This window comes from Haemaphysalis longicornis, unplaced genomic scaffold (genome assembly GCF_048455015.1).
Source record: "Haemaphysalis longicornis isolate Haplotype H1 unplaced genomic scaffold, Haemaphysalis longicornis Haplotype H1 scaffold_4, whole genome shotgun sequence".
Taxonomy (NCBI): domain Eukaryota; kingdom Metazoa; phylum Arthropoda; class Arachnida; order Ixodida; family Ixodidae; genus Haemaphysalis; species Haemaphysalis longicornis.
The window spans coordinates 121,052,555-121,074,052 of NW_027526361.1; the positions used below are offsets into that span (position 1 = coordinate 121,052,555).

Sequence of the window (21,498 nt, forward strand, 5' to 3'; positions counted from 1 at the left end):
ACTTTGTGTTGCAGCAAAGCGATGAGGTATCACTGTACAAGCTGAAGAATAAAACTACATTAGATGCAAAATTTTGCAGTGCTTTGTTTATGAACAAATTTGAGCCACTTAAGCACAAAGCGCCCCAAATTAAGCCCAACGTATTGCAGGAACCACGATGGCATTCAAACATAAAACTCGAAATCGAAGTGTTGTAGATGCGAATGTAGAACACAGAAAACACGTACACATACACATGCATGCAAATACACATACAAAAATATCACGTGTTCAGACGGACCCGAACAACAAGCAATTTCGCTTCACTATAGTTTATACGGAAATTTGTTAGTTTTTAGATGTTACTGGCGGGAATACCCGAGGAAAGTTTGTTTTATTCAAAGTTAAACAGCGGTGTCTTAACTGCCTTGATTAATTGGCCGTTGCGATCAGGGGATGCGCTTTTCCTGACGCCCATGATCAAGGAAGGCCGCCTCGACGAGGCCAAAAGGCTTAGCATGGTGGGCCCCATCGGGGCCGACTTGGAAGTGCCCAGCTACGCGGGCTTCATCACCGTCAACGAACGGTTCAACAGCAACCTCTTCTTCTGGTTCGTTCCTTCCCTGGTAAGGTGGGATGCACTCCGTTTTGCCCAACCCGAAGACGCGAAGATCAACTCTGTTTTGCTTGCTTAATTGATTGATTGATTGATTGATTGATTGTATGGTTATAACGCGCCGACGCAACGCAGGCGATGAGGCGCGCCGTAGTGGAGGGCTCCGGATCAGTTTTGACCACCTGGGGATCTTTAACGTGCGCCGAAATCTCGTACACACGGGCGTTTTTGCTTTTCGCCTCCATCAGAAAAGCGGCCGCCACGGCCGGGAATCAAACCCGCGACCTCGTGCTCAGCAGCGCAACGCCTTAGCCACTGAGCCACCGCGGCGGGTCTTTGCTTGCTTAATTGTCAAAAATATTCGCACAGAAGCCGTCTTTACGGAAAGTCGAGAGGATGCTATTAGCATTCTTCTAATTGTGTGACAGGTCTATGTGGATGAATTGCAATCAATCAATCAATCAATCAATCAATCAATCAATCAATCAATCAATCAATCAATCAATCAATCAATCAATCAATCAATCAATCAATCAATCAATCAATCAATCAATCAATCAATCAATCAATCAATCAATCAATCAACCAATCAATCAATCAATCAATCAATCAATCAATCAATCAATCAATCCCTTAAAGCGCAAGCACTTAGAGGGTCATGCGCAAGAACTATATGGGTGCACTCCAAAACTCGTGAAAAGTGTTACCCGGTGTACCAAATAACTTTTTAAAATAAAGAATGCCCACTGATTTCGTATTATATTACATCGTGGGCACAGGCATTCTTTAAATCTTTTTGTCGCTTTCATGATAAATTTTGTTCGTAGAATTTTTCTTAAATGGGGATGAATTCTAGACTGCCGAAATTAAGGCATGGCTGTTCTTTCCGTAAAAAAATTCAGCTCGTATAGAAGAAAAGTATAAACAAAATTCGCTTTGAAATAAAAAAGGGTAACAAAATGTGTAGCAATTACCGCAATAGTTCAACTGGTCACTTCAGTGTCCGTTTTGAAGCTGCGATACCACGCTACCTGTCGTTCCGGAGCATTTCATTCTCAGTCTTATGAGCCGGAATCCTCCTTATCAACAGCATTATGGAATCCGTCACTCGTCTTTTTCCCGCCGGGGGCCCTATCTACTTTACAGAATCATTAGTGTCACTAGATAAGGTATTACAGTGCCGCCACTGAAGCACGCAAGTCAGCAACGGCGGCCATTTTGATGTGTATCACTGTTGCGAGATTGCCACATCTACGGCACCGCCACTAACTTCGGCCGGGTCGTTCTAAACAACACTGCCGAAGACGCAGCAAAACGGCATCTTCGGACACAACTTGTGCTGCTGAAAAAGCTGGTACACGCGTTTTATTTGATTCGTGTCGGAACGGCGTCAGTCGCGCGCAGACGCACGACCAGGGAGGACGATTTAAGTGTACCAGATTTGACGAACTAAAACGTACAAAAAAAAAACAAAATGGCGGCGGCCTTGAACCACCGCAGTGTAAACAAATGTCACGTGATGCGAACTAACCAATGATCATGGCGGCGGCGCGGAAGAATTTGAGAAAAGAGCGTCGATACTCTGTACCCTTATCTAGTGATTTATAAGCACCTGCGGCAGAATCAAACCTAACCTAAAACCACAAGGCTTTTTCTTCGAATATAAAATAATTCTAATACGCGTAACCAAGAAACAGGCCTTATATCTGTCCGATAGCTCCCAATGAAATTGGTTTTGATCTTCTGAATTTGCTGTTTCTTCCATTTCATTGTGATTTCTTCCAAGGCTTTCTCTTGGTATTATCCTTTGCTGCAATGCTTTTTTTTTCTGCCTCCCCAAATCCCCCACCCCTTGCTGCGATCGATTATCACTCGTGTCTTTTCCGCTACCATCTCATGTCATCGCTAAAGAGTGAACCAGTGGCGTCTGCCCTTGCCTTCCCCTGTGTATTTTTCTTCGCCAGCGTGATCCGAGAAATTCCCCGGTGGTTCTGTGGATGCAAGGCGGCCCGGGAACTTCCTCGCTGTTGGGTTTCTTCAGCGAACACGGGCCGTACGTCTTGTCGCCCGACGGGAAGAAGGCCCAGTGGCGAAATTTGACGTGGGCGCAGCGATATTCCATGCTGTACGTGGACCAGCCGGTGGGTGCTGGATTCAGCTTCACCGAGAGCAACGAGGGTTACGCGCGCAACATGAACGACATCGCTCGCGACATGCTGGAGTTCGTGCAGCAGTTCTTCACGCTGTTCAGTGAGCAGGCAAAGAACGACCTCTACCTGGCGGGCGAGTCATACGCTGGTAGGTTCTGCCAGAGGTTCGGGCAGTGCATGTGAAGGTCCTGCACGAAAGAAAGCGAAACAATAATTCCAGTGGGTAACAGGAAACTCTCTAATCAATAAAGGGTGGAATCGGCCACTATATGCGGTTTTTAAAAAGGCAAAAAAAATCGGAATTAAAATTGTGAAGGGGTTCGCAATGACACCAGGGCAGCATTTAATGGTGCGCGCTTAAGGATTTTGGGATGAAAGTGCGTGAGCCTACTTCAGGTGTTTAAACAACTTGTGGAAAATTGTTGGCATACATTCATGGTTGGAAGGCTTCAGTCTTTCAACTGCGGATATTTCTCACAGCAGCCTGCCTCTACACCGCAGGAATTACTGGAGTTATGATCAGTTTAGCTCTTTTGGTTGCAGCCGTCTATGCCGTTCGTGTCACCGCATCACCGTGACGTCGTGCTCTAACGGAGGTCTAAAGACAATCAACTACGATGTCTTTCACCCGACGAGCAAGGGCTACAGATAATGCACGCCGGGAATTTCTGACTGGAGGATAAAAAGCGTTTTCAAAAATAACCCTAAGGACTCCTGGGTGCTTATTCAGCTTTTCGATTGTGTAATCATCTTCATCTGTAAAAAATGATTTGTATGGATTCAGAGAAGTTGAAGCAGAAAACTGCAATCATTGTAGGCAATTTTTTATGCCGCCTTCCGCTTTCGATACTCGGCTTCTGTTCATTACTCTTGTTTTTTTTTTGCGGGTTGGAAGTTCAATACTTTTTGAACGGCGCATTGTCGAATCACGACATCTTTGACCGATCAATGATTATATACTAAAAACCAATCCACAGGTTGTACTACTTGCCCACTGGTCTACAGTTTGTACAAGCCCACCTTGACAACATTCTTACTGCGATACAATAAATTTACCGTCGTGCGTTTGCTGATTGCGATTTAAAATAGCGCAGGACGTGAGAATATTCTGAGCAGTTTGCGTTTGGCAGAAACTTGTTATTTGTGAGGGTTCATATTACAAAAAAAAAGCACCTACCGGAACTGTAATCCTGTTGTTGCATCCCAGTATTTTGTACCGCTTTTATTTTCCGCTTCACATTGTATACGAACACGAGAAAACCTGATTATTTTCGTCTTTCTTGCCACTAATTTCGTAATAAAGTGTGCACAAAGTGTCACCTGTCCGTTTAGGGATGCGTGTTCAGACCACCTGATTCATAATGTCTGTCGTTATGCTACAAAGCAGGAAATCTTCAGGCTTTTAAAAATGACCCGTTAACGTGAGCTCTGGAAAAGAGAAAGAAAAAGATTTAACTTCAGTAGATGAGATACAACAATCATCACTGACAGTTTCCATCGCGGTAGCCTGCACTATTCTGTCGTCAGCAAGAGATACGTCGTTAGTTAAGAGACTGCGTCCACTGAACCATGAATTTTTGCTTACGTTGCCTAATGTGTACCACGCCTCTTTCTTGCCGCATTCTTACTGAGTTCTCTCTCACGCGCAGGCAAGTACGTGCCTGCAGTGGGGGCAGCATTGCACGAGAGCGCCAACAATGCGCGAGTCAAGGTGAACTTCCGCGGCATTGCCTTTGGCAACGGCTTCACGGACCCCGTAAACATGATTGACTTCGGAGAGTTCCTTCACAACATTGGCCTCATGCGCCGCGCGGACGCCCTCAAGGTGACGGAAGCCGGCAAGTCTGCCGTAGGTCTCATCCGGGATGGCCGCTTGTCGGACGCGGCCTTTCTTATGGACCGGACCATCTTTGGACTGTTGACCAAGGACACATTCTTCAAGAACGTCACTGGCTACGACTACTACTACAACTACCTCATAGACAAACAGCCGAGGAGCTTAAAGTCGTATGAGGGATTCGTTACGAGTCCGGAGATCCGACGCAGCATTCACGTCGGCCATCTGGAGTTCCACACATCGCGTACAGTCGTTGCTGAATATTTGACGGAGGACATCATGCGCTCTGCCGTAAAGCAGTTCACAGTGGTCTTACAGAAGGGCTACAAAGTTCTAGTGTACAGTGGCAACCTGGACATTTGCGTACCTACGACACAGACCGAGCGTTTCTTATCGAAGCTGAAGTGGTCGCACGCCGACCATTGGAAGCAAACACCGCATCACATCTGGTGGAGTGCCGACGGGCAGTCGCCGTTGGGTTACAAGAAGACCATCGCCAACCTCAACTTTATGGCAATACGGAACGGCGGCCACGTGCTACCCTTTGATCAGCCAGTAGTCATGTTCGACCTGATCACGGCCTTCATCGACGACACGGCCCCGTTCGGACGCTAGGACAGTGGGCAGTGTTTTTTGCAGAAAGAAGGCTTCTTGCTCAGAAACAGCGGAACAACCGTACGACCAGCCATCCTGGCGTCAGAGAATCACTCTCCGGTGCTCCAATTTAGCTCCCAGTCATTGGCCAATTAGTGAAAACTTAGCTTCGTTGTCTAGCCCTAACTGGGCTGTTTCACCTGCGCCTATAGCATTATCTATAAAAAAGAAACTGTCAATGTCTTTGACGTTTTGCTATGAAACTAGGCCCAAACGCACTTGCACTTTCGAAAGTCATTACGTGAAATCTCTCTTGCTGTCCTTCTTTTAGGCACGTGTGCTCCACACAGAACATTTGTTTTGTCATATTATGGAAGCATTTTCTAACTGAAGTCAGTTTATGCACGCTAAGCAATTATATAAATCGGTACGTGATACGTGGATCCATGTGGCTCGTAATGACGTTGACAGTGCTGCACTGCAAAGCAGTACCTCTGGAAAGAAAAAAAAAACAATCTTCTTCATCTGAGCAGGTGGCTCTGTTTGCTTCCTTAATTCCTTAATGCGCAAGAAAAAATTGCACATTTGCGATGAAATACTGTTTTTTTAACGCGCAAAACTTATACCCCTGCTACACTGGGGTCTAAATGTCATTTGAACCAAATGTCATTTGGCTCAAATGCCAAGTTGTGCTGCTACACTAGGTCTTTAAATGCCATTTGGCTCAAATGACATTTGAGCCAAATGAGCACCGAGAGAGACATTTAAGATTCCAAATGCCATTTCCAGCACTCTCGGACGCAGCGTCTGCGATCGGCAATAAAAAATATAATACTTCCGTACGTAAAACTAACAAAATATTGTTGTTTGTGAAACTTTGTTCACTGTTTATTTACTTAAAATACGAAATCAACATATTTAATTTTCATACTCTCAAAACCAGTGGGTCAGTTGCAAAAAACACAAACAAAAACAACGCAAGACAGCCATATTTAGAGTCAAAACTGGGGTCTCTTCTAATTTGATATCATTTTACTGCCTCGGACTGCTCCTAAGTTTGATTGTTGTATTAGTGTACGAAAACGGAACGGGGCAACAACAGCGCCACTACAGCACAGCGAACAGTTGTGAAAGCTTTCAAATGCCATCGAAATTGTAGTGTAGCAGGGCGGATTCTGAATGGCATTTGAAGCAACCCATTTGAGTCAAATGACATTTGGTTCAAATGACATTTGGACCCCAGTGTAGCAGGGGTATTATATTCAGATTCCCTAAGAGTCAGACAGGCGGAACACATTGTACCGACCTGCTCAATAAAGAAGCATATTACACATTTTTTGCCACCGCATTTCCCAACCGCATGACATGGCGCGTAAGGATTCGATTTGCAAAACACAAACAAGGGCTTCAGCCAGAGTTCACGTCTATCGCTTTTTACGCTCCCTCTATAATGTTAAAGATCTTACTGACGAAAGGAACACACTCATCACATATGACTATAATTTGGGATGTATTACATTCCGAAGCTGCACGTTGGCGCCGACTAACACCGTACCGGTGGTCTACGGATCAATTTGGAGAAGGAAACGCACTTTTAATACCTATATCGCCAATATTGACAACACCATAAGAGACACAAAAGCGGCATCTGTGCAGAGACAACAAGCAAGGTGGGCATGATAACGTTTCGCAGTGTGCTAGGATTTTGCGTATCTCATTTTTCAGCAAAATTGTATACTTTCTCTTGCCCTTCGTCAATTCATACACTCAGCCTACACTGATAGGTTTTGGGTAGCGTTGTGGCGAAGTCGACGTTCAGGGACCTCGGATATCAATTGATTGATTGTAGGGTTTAACGCGCCGACGCATCGCTGATGATGAGGCGCGCCGTAGTGGAGGGCTGCGGATTAATTTTGACCGCCTGGGGATTTTTAACGTGCTCCAAAGTCTCGTACACACGGGGGTTTTCGCTTTTCGCCTCCATCAGAAAAGCGGCCGCCGTGGCCGGGAAACGAAACCTCGGATATCGAAGGTCGGGCTAGAAATAAATATATTATTAAAAAAAAAAACAAGCACCCCTCCATCTAACGACGATGATGGTTGAACGTGAAGCCTTCTCGGGATGAATTCTTTAGTTAGCCAATCCCACACTCGGAGTGCGCGCTACTGTAGAGGTACGCATCCCTTTTTTGAAATACCCACAGCGACTTTCGGGTGTGCACTCCGTAGGCCTAATTTCTGGGTTTGGGGTGTACGGCGCGAATCGGCACCTGCTCCTTGGCGTTCGCTTCGACCATGTCGAAACGGAGCAATCGGATAGACGCTGGCTTCATAACGCGATAGACCCAGGTTCGATTGCGGCCGCGAGGAGCGTTTTTTTGCTTTCGCTTGACCCACGATCATTCAAAATTATTCATCATCATCGTCGGAAAATGCTGACTTCTCTGCAGGGCTTATTGGCGTACAATGGCATTAGTGAGGAGAATAAAGCTTCGCCTTGAAACGAAGCATAGGTATAGCGGAAAGGGCAGACAGAAATTTTCAAATGCACTGTATTGTGTGGGGAGCAGCAAACAGGGGTGCAGTGATACACCAACAAACAAACAAAAAAGGGACTTATAAAACCCGCGCAGCAGTACAGCAGCACGGCTTTAAGGCAATACTTCGAATGCACAACCCAGCAATGAAACGGCCAGTCATAACAGCGGAGTAACAAGACGGCAAGGAAGGCTGCTGTAATCGTTTCGCTGAATTTTGTTACGGCACCACCATGCTTTCTCTGAGATCTACAAACTGAGTTTAGATTACTTGAAATTATTTATTGTAGCTTTCGTCTCGTGTCGGTTATTTTAACTTGAATAGTAAAAAAAAAATTCGCATCCACACAACTCCTCTTTGTAAAACCAGATGGAATCAATACGATTTAACACGCTTAAATGTTGTGATATTGCGTAATTACAGTTTCGAGCAACCTTGAGACCCCATTAGAAATTTTTACGAGGTCGCTCTGTTGCCGTGAGATTTGCGCACAGAGCCCGTAGACACCTCTTCGTACGCTTCTGCAATAGAACTATACGCGTCACCTACACGATATTCTTTCGATACAGCATTCAGTGTGACGTGGAGTCCAACCGGAATAACTTGCTACATCGAATGCATAAGGTTAATTATATGCAAACAGTACGTCAACAATTGGCAGTGAGGTAAAAAGCATTGGCTAAATCTTGATGTATCTTATTGTACGCACTGCAGGCATGACGCTGCAGTAGGATACCCTTTCGTTTGCCTCACAGCGATTGATAAGAAAGTTGGTGGAAAGGAGCGACTGATTTCAGCCATATTTTCTAAAACATTAGGGGAAAAAGCGAGATTAGATAACTGGTAAGGATGCGCATTGTCTTGAGCAGAAGAGCGTTTTAGAGCATATTTTATGAAAGAAGATGCGAAAAAAGACAGTGATGTAGAATAGAAGGTACACAGGACGGCGCTTTTTTTGCATCATTATGCCATCATTATACACGCGTTGCACTCGGAGCACTGCAGGATACAGCATCTTTGTGGCCGTTACATCGAAGCGCATGGAGAGGGGGGGGGGGTGGAATGCTTGAATTGGCGCCGGAAGTCGAACAGAGCTCAATAATTTGGGGATGTTAAAGTCGGAGTGGATACACTTGAACAGAGAAAATAAACGCGTCTCTTGCGTCGAAATTCTAATTCTTCCAGGTTAAGTCGCCTGAGGACGTCGTTGTAAGCGCATTATTTATGCGGGCTGTAGCAGCGAGAAAAGATGCGAGAAAACCTTTTTGGAACCTCTCCAAGCACTAAGATGACTACGCACTCATACAGTCCTAGACCGCCGATGCAAACTTCACCTTGGGAATAATAAGAGCTTTATAAAAAACTAGAATGCACTATTCACCCAAAAAGTTCCTTGTTGCAGGAGAGATCGCACCCGGAGAGCAAAGAGGTGATCGTGCTAAATATTGAGTTAAAGGGACACTGAAGGGATTTGTAAACATTGCGGGATTACGAGCGCAAATTGTAGTCCGGAGTCCCTAGGCCCTGTTTCGACCACTCTGAGCGCGTTTACGCGAATTTATTTAGTAGAAAAATCAATTCGGAAATGCTGTCCTCCTCTCTGCACCCTCGCCCTTTCTCTGTGGCGTTTTCGTGTTACGTCGGGAGGAGATGAGCTGGCAATTGGCTGCGCTACTGCACGGCTCCCCGGCCTTCAGACAGAGTCAGTCGGCCCAGCGTTTCGTCCGCCGGTCGCCGACGGGTCGTCGCAATTCGTTCGCTCAGTTGAAACAAAGCCAGGACACGTTTGTGAATGGAAGAATGTGCCTTTCTTTACTTCGTTAGTTTGTACACTGTATCTACTCCGTTTCATACATCAAGTGCAACGCTGTCAAAGCTAGCGCTCTTGTTTGCGCTCTGTGCTTCCGCGACAAAAAGTAGTGGGTTGCTTGCGGTGAGCCAGAAACAATAAATGCTTCGCCGGAAACCTTAAAGCATAAATATTTATCAACAGCTTGACAAAAAACGCCCGTGTTGCCGGACAAACGATCGAAATATGCGAGTTTGTATTTTATGTTTGTCGCTTTCGTATCAGGTTTTCGCTCTCCGCGCAACCTTGGACGCCATGGAGGAAAGAAAAGGTTAGGAGAGGCCCTGACGTCACATTTGTGAAGCCGAATCCTGCCATGACTTGAGCCCACTGAGCCCAGCACTCTATCCCATCATCCTTTGCTATCTCCGGTTTGATTTGACTAACATGGCGTCGCCCTGCCATCCCGCTTCGCAGCGAAAACAGCTTCGTCGCTAATTCCTCGGCTCGATGTCATGTTCTAAGCTGTTGATTTCGCCTTCAATTTGCCCATTCTAACCCTCACCCAAAGTTTCAATCAAAAAACGGCCTTCGTTTTTGAGATAGAAGGACGATTTTTCAGCTCTTAAGCCTGGCAAAGTAGCGTTTGTCGTCGTCATAGCAACAGGCTCGCGGGATGGCGAACGCAGACGAGTTAAGGCCGCCTCCGACGGCGGAGTTTTCAAACTGGCCTAATCTAAAAACGTTTGTCGTAGCGACTGTACTGGTTTGCAAGCGTTGCGAGGCAGCCACATACCAAGCGCCGTAAAAATTTGTCCGTTCTATTTGCCCAAATTTGGCCGCCGCAGTTGTAAACAAGTAAGCAACACTGTCCATGGGCTCAAGAAAAATGACGCCACTTCCTCCACACTTTTCGCAATGCATTGGGATGCTAGGGGCCGCTCCTGAATTTCTTTCCGACATGTTGGACGCCGTTTTTTGTTTACTCTTTGAGGCAGCGTTGAAAAAATGGCGTCCAGCTCTCGGACTTCGACCACGCCTCCTGTACGCATTTTTTAGAGGGTTTGCACATCAAAGTTGACAAAAAAACGCCAAGCAAGTAATTGAAAATGTGTATGCCCGTACCAGGATGCGTTTCCCGGCGAAATGTGTGCAGGAAGTACTCAGTGTTGTGAGCGAGAACCCCGGAGTATCTCCCCGTACCGTGGCGAAATTGAAGGCGGAATGTCTGCGTGGGAATTTGGTGTCTCCAAAGAGAAGACCTCGCGACGTGACGATATCAAGCATGCGAACCGTCAAGCATGACAGCTTCACAGTCCATGCCATCCGTCTGAAAGTGCAGAGCATGTACGCCAAGAGGGAGATCCCGACACTGGACAGTGTGCGAAAGGCTGTCAACGAAGATGACGACTTGCCGAACTTCACGAAAACCACCTTATTCTGTTTTCTGGCCCTTTCCCATGAATACTAAATGATACGTTATTTGCACCAAGTGCTTCGGGCTACTCCACAGTGCAGTGCCAAAGTCGGTTTCAAATTGTTTCGGCAAAAACTGAACCCGTTGCTCTGCTGGCGGCCCGGTATAATCAATAACATGATGAGTGTTTTAAGAGAGGCACAGAAAGAAGTGTATCATCAGGGCAACGGCGAAAACGAAAGTTGAAAGTGAGCACCTGTTGGTAATTCACCCTGTTTGGAGCAGCTGTGCTAACTAATCAATGAATTAACGTGTTTTTCTTACACAAAATTCTCGCTGGAATCAACGAGGTAAACTGACAATGCTGCAGAATCGCGACAAAATCGCCATTGCTGATCAAACAACGGTGCGAGCTTGTTTCGGCCCGCACAAATGAGCACGGTATGCATCCCATGAACCCATACGTGCAGTTCATTTCCGCATGCGCGTACTGTTTAGGTTACTGGGAACGAAATAAGATTTACAATTGAACTCGCAGAAGATGGGATAAAAAATAAAAAAAGAAAACGTCGGAACGCGGTTTCGAACCCATGTACTTAAAAATAAAGCGTCTTTTCTCCAGAGCGACGCGTCAGACCACACGGCTACAAAACCGCGCGGAGCGATACACCTTCTTTCTTTGCGGACTACTTGTATAGCCTTCGCAGCGTTGCACTTGATGTATGAAACGGAGTATAGCTCCAAGTCAAGGTCGCTTCACACAAGCGCTGCACAAGCGCACAAGTTACGCTTCGCTAACTGGTACGCCAGTAGGAAAATATAAGGCCTCTTGAAGGCGGGAGAAGAGTCAGCGAAGTCAATATAGGTACTAAGGAAATAAAATCAACTGATACTTTTACCGTACAGCGTAAAACTAGGGTGCGGGAAGCACTTTCTAGCGCTGGGCGAACAAGCACAGCGGTCAGCGGCACGACTACGCATCTGCGAACGCTTTTCTGTCTAAGAAATGCAATTGCTAGACGTGAGGTATTGTGGAAACTTGGGGGACGCTTACTGCACGAGCGCAATACGACAAATAGTCAGCTAAACTGCTTGAAGTGCTAAAATTAATAAAAGGGTAAACTGGATATACATTATATACCTTATATTTCCAACGTCGGCAGCCCTCGACCGTGGACGAGTGGCCTGGAGCGCTAGTTATGTCATTGCAGGTGTTTTGCAAGTCACGAGTTCGAATCCCCGCGTGTACATTCTTTCTTTTTTTATGTTAACTTTTTCGTTTTCCGCCGATGTTTTCTGTGCTGAGTTCACTTTTTTTTTGGGCCGCAACGTTCCTTGCTTTACGAACTAGTTCACAGAACGCGAGCAGGCTGACACTGGCGCGTTAGCGAGTTCTCGTTGGCGTGCTGTTGCCATAAGCACCGACTGCTTGCGGGCAGTGGGCACAGGCCAGAATCAACAGACCCTTGGCCTGGTGTGAACACGCTTTTTACGATACAGGCATGAGTGAGGCAAGCTCCAAATATGGGGGAAAAGTGCATGCCATTTGAGCGTCTGCGGGGACGCGGAGGGCGTTCATTCACTGCGTTGGCCTCGGCTAGTGATTGCTACGATTCCAAGCCGTCCTTGGAGGCTTGTCGTATGCATTTTACAGCCGACAACATGGCAGAAGCGCGGGACGACGATTACTGAGGTATTGAGAATGCCCATCCAACGATTCCGTCGGATGTCAAGCACGTTGTTTTACAGAACCGAAACTGAAACTTGTTTGGTTGCTAACCTTGGGCATCGTCCAATCACGGTGCGTCTCCTCCCGTCGTAACAGCCTTTAGTTGGTGCGGCCGCCGCAAACCGCGCATGGTAGTTTTTCTTCTTTTGCGCTTTGTAAAATAATTACCGGCTTGTCAATCGGATAAACGATGAAAAGTGTGTTCATTTGAGCCAGTCTACGCAGTGCAAGCAAAAACGGGAGCTTGACAAATTCACTTCAGTGTTCCTTTAACATGACATGTGAACCGAAGTACAGAATCCATCAAAATACCAAAATCGCGTATTGTGCTTACTCTTTATCGTCTGAGAGTTTAGATGGAACGAAAAGGTTTAAGGGGAATGCTTTTGAATTTATGTAATAGCAACGGTCTTCAAAGGGTTCAGGCCTTGGTAGTTTTACACCAGAAAGAAATCACGCGTACGTCACTTTGAAGCTGGGCGCGATCTGCATGTGATCCAACTAACATCAAGAAGCGCGTAAAAGTATACTCAGAATATTCAATTTTATGCTCTTTTCTACACTTCACGTCGGAACTAGTAACGGCCGGGCCTATGAATTCAAGCCCGAGCCCGTCCCGGGCCCGTGGCGTCGAGCCCGAGCCCGGCCCGGGCCCGCGGCACTGAGCCTGAGCCCAGCCTGGGCCCGCGGCACTGAGCCCGGGCCCGGCCCGGGCCCGCCGATAATCGACTTCGGGCGGCCCGGCCCGGCCCGCGGGCCGGGTCGGGCCCGGGCTTTCGGGCTGTCCCGGGCCCGTGCAGTGCTCTACCCGGTTGACCCTCCCGAACCTCTGCCGCAATCCTGCTTGCTTTCCATTTCGGGATTACTGCACATCGGCGATGAGCAGTGTCGTGATCCCTCTTTGAAATCCATCATCGACAGTCTCACCATCGGCCCCCCTGCACCTACCACGCATCTGTTTCGACTCCAGGATGACATCCTTTACCGCCAGAATCTCCGTCCAGATGGCCCTGAGCTCCTGCTTGTTGTCCCTAACCACCTTCGTTTAGACATCCTCAAACAATTTCACGACCTACCTACGACTGGTCACATGGGTGTTTCCCGCACGTACGACCGCGTGCGTCGTCGATTTTTTTGGCCCGGCCTTTACCGTTCTGTTCAACGTTATGTGGCCACGTGTGACCTATGCCAACGCCGCAAGAAGCCAACCGCGTCACCGCCCGGTCTCCTACAACCGTTAAGCATCCCCACTGAGCCCTTTTATCGTGTTGGTGTCGACCTTCTCGGTCCCTTCCCTGTGTCTACCTCGGGTAACAAGTGGATAGCAGTCGCCACTGATTACGCGACGCGCTACGCCATTACCCGTGCTCTTCCCACCAGCTGCGCATCCAATGTTGCCGACTTCCTTCTACGCGATGTCATTCTTCAACATGGAGCACCTCACCAGCTTCTTACTGATCGAGGCCGCTATTTCTTGTCCCGAGTTGCTGAGGACCTTCTTCGTGCGTGCGCAACACAACACAAAGTCACAACTGCTTACCATCCGCAGACCAACGGTCTCACGGAGAGGCTGAACCGGACGCTTACAGACATGTTGTCCATGTACGTCTCCACCGACCATCGAGACTGGGACGTAGGGTTGCCTTACGTCACGTCCGCTTACAATCCGTCCCGTCACGACACTGGAGGCTCGTCCCCATTCTACTTGCTCTACGGTCGCGAACCATCTTTGCCGCTTGACACCCTTTTACCGCCTTCTCAGCCCGCAACTGAGTATGCCGAAGCCACCATCGCTCGTGCCGACCCCGCTCGCCAAGTTGCCCGCTCTAACCTCCTCTCATCCCAAGTCGCCCAAAAGGTGCGCTACGACTCCCGACACAGAAACCTTTACTTTCCGCCGGGATCACTTGTCCTGGTGTGGTCGCCGTCGCGCCGCGTGGGACTTTCTGAAAAACTCCACTTTCCCTATTCTGGTCCTTACCGTGTCATCTGACAAGTCACCGATGTCACGTACGATATATCACCGGCCATGCCATCGCCAACTTCCCACCGCTCAACAACGGACGTTGTACACTTAGCCCGTCTGAAACCGTACCACGGTCCACGACCTGCGTCGCTATAATTAGCACCGAGACGGCGCTTTCAGCCGCGGGGGTTATGCTACGCAGAGAGAGAGAGAGAACAAACTTTATTTTCCGCAGGACCTAAGTCCAGGTCCTAATTTCAAAGTTCAATTCACCGGATCCACGTAGTACTCCAGAATGTCCGTGCGGATCCGGTGCACGTGTTTGTAGAGAGCTTTCTGGGCAGCCTGGATGTTTACTGTCGGCGGGGGAGACAATCAGAGCTCCCAGGAGGTGATAGAGGCGAGGGATGGGTCAAGTGATGGCGGGGTGCCGTCCCAATAAGAATGAGGGATGGATGGGTAGGAAGAACAGGTGGGACAGGAAGGATGACCAGGGCACCTATAGATGCGGTGAAGAATGTGATGGGAGGGGAGTGAAGAGGTTTGAGCCTGCCGAATGAGGCACAGTTAGACGGGAACTGGGGGTGGGTACAGGGTACGTGATAGGCGTTGGGCGTGTAATTGGTAACGGCGGGAAGCGCGGTGTTGAGTACGAACCGTCGGCGGGTGGTAAAAGGTTGGCCAGGACATGGGCGGACCTAGTGTCACTAAATAAGGTTTTAGAGTATCGGCACTCTTTTCTCCCATTGTTCCGTGCCACCGCCAAGATCATTGGTCAGTTCGCGCCACGTGGCATTTGTTTACACTGCTACGGTTCATGGGCGCTGCCATTTTGTTGCTTGTGCGTTTTCAGTCGGTCAACTGTGGTAGTCCTAGCTGTTTGCCCTGTGACTGCGCGCGACGGACGTTCCGAACGTGAACCAAACCATCCCGCGCTTGGCACGCTTCGCAGCATTTTAGCTGCAGAAGTGTGTCCGGAGATGCCGTTTTGCTGCGTACTCGGCTGCTACAACTCCGAGGATGATGGAAAACGCTTCATGCGCTTCCCGCTGGGGAAAAAGGACGGCGAGCAGCTACGCGTGTGGCTGCAACTCGTCAGCCGCGATGAATTCGTGCCCACCCCGTACTCCAGGATTTGTGAGGTGAGATTGTTTGAAGTGAATTCGCGATAGTTAATAAAAGCTGGCGCCTCGTAGGCGTTGTGAAATCCCCCCCCCCCTACCCGAGAATTCCGTGCAGAGCGCTTCGCAGCTAATGAACTCGCGAGACCGGTCGCCGCCGCCGCGAACGTCCGACCGCGGTCTTCGGGCCGCGATATGCGTCGTGAAATTGCCGTACTCGCTCGCTCGCCAACGCGGCCCGACAACGTACGCGTCGGCCGGGTGCTGGCGGAGTTGTGCTGCAATAAAAGTAGGCAAGAGATGTGGACGCAGGAGGTGTAGTTAAACAGATGAGAATTTACATAGTGCAGGGGGGAGAAAATAGTATGCAAGGGAAGGAAACGGTGAGAGAGTTCGGGCCGCGCGCCAGCGAGCGAGTACGGCAATTTCACAATCCGGCACGCATATGACGACGCCTGTCTTAGAGTTCATAGAGGCATAGAATTCACATACGTGGAAATTGAAGGTGACGCGCATGTGGCCTCGCAGGGGATTAACATAGTCTCAGGGTATGGGGGGGGGGGGGTTCACAACGCCTACGAGGCGCCTGCCAAAATAAATACCGCCATCCGTTTAAGTTATTTCGTCCCCGCCCCGGACGTTTGCATGTCGTGGGACGTTCCATCCCGTTGGGCGACTGCCATTACGAGAATCCGAAATGGTTGGATAAATTTTAATTCGGCAGTGTAGCGTTCACGGACGGGTGACGGGAATTAGTGCGGAACTCCCCAGAAGATTTTGGAAGTTTTGGTTTGATGTACACCGCGAAGTGTCACGAGTGAAAGCGCTTAAACTTTACAAATCGCGCGTGTTGTTTCGCCGTGTTCTTTCGTCCTCATTCGTTTTTTAATGTTTAGGCGCTCTCCCACTCATTTATGCGGCACCAAGTAGGCCCCACAGATGTGTTATTAATGTCACAAACGCCTTCACCCCATTCTGTTGCCAATTCTGGTATAAAGCTTGGCCTGTTCACTTTAGATAAATTCTACTAGGTTGTGCATTCTGTAGTATAACACGAAACTCTCAGAACAAATAAGAACAAAACAAAAGCATTCTGTGTGCACTAAGTTACGCGTACACTAAAATTTTCAAAATAATTTCGCAAATCTAATTTATAATGCCACTGAGCGTTAGCATTCTGGCATGTTCTAAAATGCCTTGATCACTTATTGCAGGTATACTGCTTGCGATCTGTTCTGTGGCTTGTAAACTCGGAATTTACGACATGATGCTGCCGAATAAGGCTATTAGACGTATTGTGGGGCGTAATTTAGCAGTTTCAATTTCATGTGAAGTTGACAGAGAGACATTCAAGCGAGAAAGCATTCACACAATGTTCTGCTTTTGATAAAACTTTTCTTGTTTGCTTATTGTATTAAATTGTTTGTTAGGACCACTTTGAAGACAGCCAATTTGAAACGGGCAGGGCTGATGGCCGAAAGCTCCTCAAGTGGAATGCTGTGCCAACGATCGAAGGCTCCAACAACCAGCAGAAACGGGCTAAGGGGAAGGTTCCGAGGAGGCCAGGCAGTAAACAAGCCCACGGTATGTCACTTAGCTGATGCACTGCTGAGCATTGTACCATGCATTATCTCGATGACATGTATGGTGGTTTTTATTTTTTTGGAACCTCAGACACACTGGATGCCGCCGATGCACCTGCTGTCTCTGCTGCCTCTGTTACCGTTCGCCCATTCCCAGGTGAAGCACATGGAGTATGGCCTCCTCCATTGGATGGCGAAGCTCAGCCAATTGAGACAGGTAAGCATATGTGTGTGTGGAAGTGAACATAGCTTCATAAGATGTAGGTATGTGTGGAATGGAGGAATGGATCAGGATACATGGCATTGTCTCGCAGGCTGTACTCTGTTCATATGTGTAATTTTTGTCCAGTGAACAGGAAGTATGAATTGCCCACAAATTTTTTTGTGGAGGGTGCACACGGCAGCACTACCTGCGCAATGGCGCCAACTCCATTTGTACGGTTGGGCAGGTGCGTACAGCGCCATGGATAACGCGGCTTGCTTCGTGCTATCTCAGCATCATCCCTGTGCGTGGATTTTCTTATGTCTTGCGTTGCTTCAAACCGCTGCGGCTTGAGTTAGGAAAACGTCTCCACCCAAGGCTGCGACGATATTTGATGTGGCTCTGGCATGTGAGATGAGGCGGTGGTTTTACATGCCACCTAGGCCTGCTGTGCGCTTCTTGAGGAGTATAAGAGACGGTGATGTGCTCTGGCGACAGTGTTCTCAGGCGTTGAATGCAGGACCGTCCTTCACCTGAGCCCCCAATGAAGCTAAGCGATTTTGCCAGCAGTATGGGTGGAAACAGTCGCGAGGTATGTGCAGGATGAAATTAGGCGTGGCAACGACAAAGATTCAACCGAAGATTTTAATTGTTTCATTTTTTTATGTAGACGAAGCAGAAATTTTAAGCAGAACAAGAGCACAATACACGCTTTGACTGCTTCAAAAACAGCCCAGAAACAATTCACAAATCATAGCGCCCTAGTTTGTCACTCCATACACCTTCGTCTCTGCGCTGTTTTTGAAATATTCAAATTGTGGTGCCTAACTATCCGAATGTCAAGCTTTAGTATGTTATCACGGTACACGTTTGATCATTAGACATCAGTTGAAGGTGTACCTTGCACGTGGCATTCCATGTACGTGTGTTCACCTCAAAGCAACCAAAGTAGTCCAGGTTAAGGCTGGGCACCTAGCCGTGCTCGTCTTGTCCGTAAAGTATGCCAGCTAGCGTAATTAGTGAAAATTTCAAGCACTCTGTTAAAGGTTCAAGCTAGGGCCACTAAACCTTATTTAGTGACACTAGTTGAAGCATGTGATGAGGTCTGAGGTAAAAGCTTCAATGATGCATCGTCCCAACCTGAAATGAAACAGGTGCCACTGATTCATTACTAATTAGCCCCATCATCGGTAACTTCTTTGCTAATTTTTCGCATGAAGTCAGACCATCTTCAAGCACTGCCCAAGCCTTTGCTTTAAAAGAAAAGAAGATGAACTTGCTTTTGTTGTGCGGCTTACTTCAGGTCAGCAGTTGTAGGAAGCATGAACAGTGCATTTTGAAATTATGAAGCGGCAACAATTATTCTGGCCTCATGGTACGCTGTTCGACGGGGTCGATGCGTCCGCTATCCATAAAGATGACGGGTAAACAGTGGAAGGCTTAAAGGCAAACTTTAGTTAAGGATACATGAAAAACAGGAAAAGGTCGAAAAAAGAAAGTCGAAAAAAAGCCGAGAAAAGAAAGGTTCCTTCCTCTGGTTAGCTCCGTAAAAAAAGTGGTGCTGTCTCGAGGGCTGGTAACAGCAGACTGGTGGTCGTGGCGTCTCTGGACCCAGGCGCGGCACGGTTCTGCGAAACGTAACTCAACACCTCTCCGGGTTTTCAGGACAGCGGGAGAAATGGGCCGAATTCCTTTTCCGGCTGTCTTCGGCTCGGAGAGGGAAGGAGAAGCGCGCACAGACAAGAACAAACACAAAACGCATGTTTCACCCTCCGGGGGACACCGGCCGGCTCGGAGTTCAGAGTTTGTGGCGCCTCGCTGCGCGTCGATGAATGCGAGCAGAACAACAATGCTGACTAGAGCACTGCACGGGCCCGGGCCGGGCCGGGCCACCCGAAGTCGATTATCGGCGGGGTCGGGCCCGGGCTCAGTGCCACGGGCCCGGCCCGTAGCACTGGCTGGAAATAATAGGCCCGGCCATTAATAGTTCCGACGTGAAGTGTTTAAAAAAGCATGAAAATGAATATTCTGAGTTTACTTTTATGTGCTTCTTTTTCTGCATTTCAGAGACCCTATGCATCACAGTTTAAGCTAAACCATTTTCAAATATGTTCTGTCCATCTCGCAGGTGTCAGTCAAGCACATCAAGAAGCTGGCGGATATTGATGCCGAACGCGACCTCAAGTTGGCCCCCCACCTCAAGCCGGCCTACCTGGACCAGGACCAGTTTGCCAAAATGAACGTGGCATCTGCGGTTGCTGTCCTCAACCATAGTGTTGGCGCTGCTATACGCGTGCTAGTGAGTCTTGGGCGGATGGAGGAGGAGGCCCTAACCACAGCGTGGTTTGTTGAGCGGGTGTACCGGTGGTTCACCCTGATGACGTCGCGGTACATCGGCACCGCTATGAGCATGTTTAAGCCAGACGCTCATGATGAGGCAGTGGCGTTCCTCAAGGAGTTTATGGAGATTTTTTTCTCATGTCTCCATAAAGAAGAGCAACCAAAGGGACCAGTTTAAGCCCGTACAAGCAGGTGTGCTCATTAGCACAACAAGTGCTCTCCAAATTCAGCACCAGCTTCTGAGTGTGCACAAGTTCAAGTTCGTGCTGCTGTGCAGGCTGACGCAGGATGCCTCGGAGAATCTGTTCTCCTGCATTCGGTCAAGGCACCCAGTGCCAAGGGCACTCGAGTTTAAGCTGATGCTCCGCCTCATAATGTTGAGCCAGTTTTTTAAACCGAGTCGCAAGGGCAGCTACGACATAGATGATTCTGTGGACCTCCTCGAGTTTGTCGAGATGAAGAAGGCAGCTCAGAAGAACAGTGTGGAGGCAGCAGAAGTTGAGCTCCTAACTGACAGCCTTCTTGACAATGATGCTCCCCACTTGATGACGTACAAATGGAGTCTCTTGTCTATGTGGCGGGGTACATAACGCATAGTGTCAGCAAGAAATTCAAGCTTTGTAACACATGCAGAGAGTGTCTCCAGGCAGAGCCCGTGGAGCAGAATGACCAGCTTTTGAAGCTGAAGTCTTACCGCTCACTGTCACAATCAAACCCTCTCACACGTCCATCAGGTCTTGTCGTGAGCTTGCTGCAGCATGCGTATAGTGTTTTCCGTACACACGAACATGACGCTCTAACAGTTTCTCTCGCCTCACTCACAAATGCTGCCTTGGACAAGTGCCAACTTGCGAACAGCTTTCCGCATTGCCACGAGTTTCAGAAGCGCCTAACACAGGCTTTCCTCATGCTTCGGTTGCGGATCACCCTACGAAAGCTCAGCAGCAAGGCAAAGACTGCAAAGGCAAAATGTGGATCAAAAAGTGTTGGAATGAGGGCAGCTGTCTCTCAGATTCGTTAGTGTGTTAACTGGCAGCAGTTTGGAGAACAAAAGGCAAACTTAAGGCACCGATGTACAGTTTAGGATGATTGATTGATTGATTGTGTGATTTTACACATCGAAGCTGCACCCGGGCTATGGCGCCGTAGTGGAGGGCTCCGGATTAATTTTGACCACCTGGGGTAAACTTCAACGTGTGCCAAAATCTCGAACACACGGATGTTTTCGCTTTTCGCCGCAGCCAGAAATCAAACCCAAATCCTTGGGATCAGCAACGCAACGCCTTAGCCACTCAGCCACCGCGGCAAGTCAGTTCAGGATGAATTTAGGAATTTAGGAAACCTCACGATCTTCAGTGTGCATTGGGATCTCATACACTTAGAAGCTTATGTTTGTCACCTCCTTCGGAAAGACAGCTGGTGTGGCCGGAGTATTGATACTGAGGGAGTGTGACAGGGTCATGTGATGGGGAGAGTGAGAAGTGCAGCAAAGACAAGTGCCGCAAGAAGACAGCTCGAGAGTGGCGATGTGTGATGAGGAGAGTGACAACTGCGACGAAGACCAGTGCAATGAGTGGCATATGGGCTTGAGAGTGACCACGCGTGGACAAGGTGTGTGGTGGGTAGTGTGATGGGGA

At 48.2% G+C, this 21,498-nt stretch overlaps 1 protein-coding gene across 1 annotated transcript; it reads left to right on the plus strand.

Moving 5' to 3' along the window:
• The first annotated feature begins 436 nt into the window (after positions 1–436).
• LOC144180541 (venom serine carboxypeptidase-like) lies at positions 437–5,795 on the plus strand. Its single transcript, XM_077708869.1, has 3 exons — positions 437–605; positions 2,560–2,893; positions 4,395–5,795. Exons 1-3 carry the CDS (start codon positions 456–458, stop codon positions 5,195–5,197), a joined length of 1,287 nt encoding a protein of 428 aa, XP_077564995.1. The 5' UTR covers positions 437–455; the 3' UTR covers positions 5,198–5,795.
• The last annotated feature ends 15,703 nt before the right edge of the window (positions 5,796–21,498 follow it).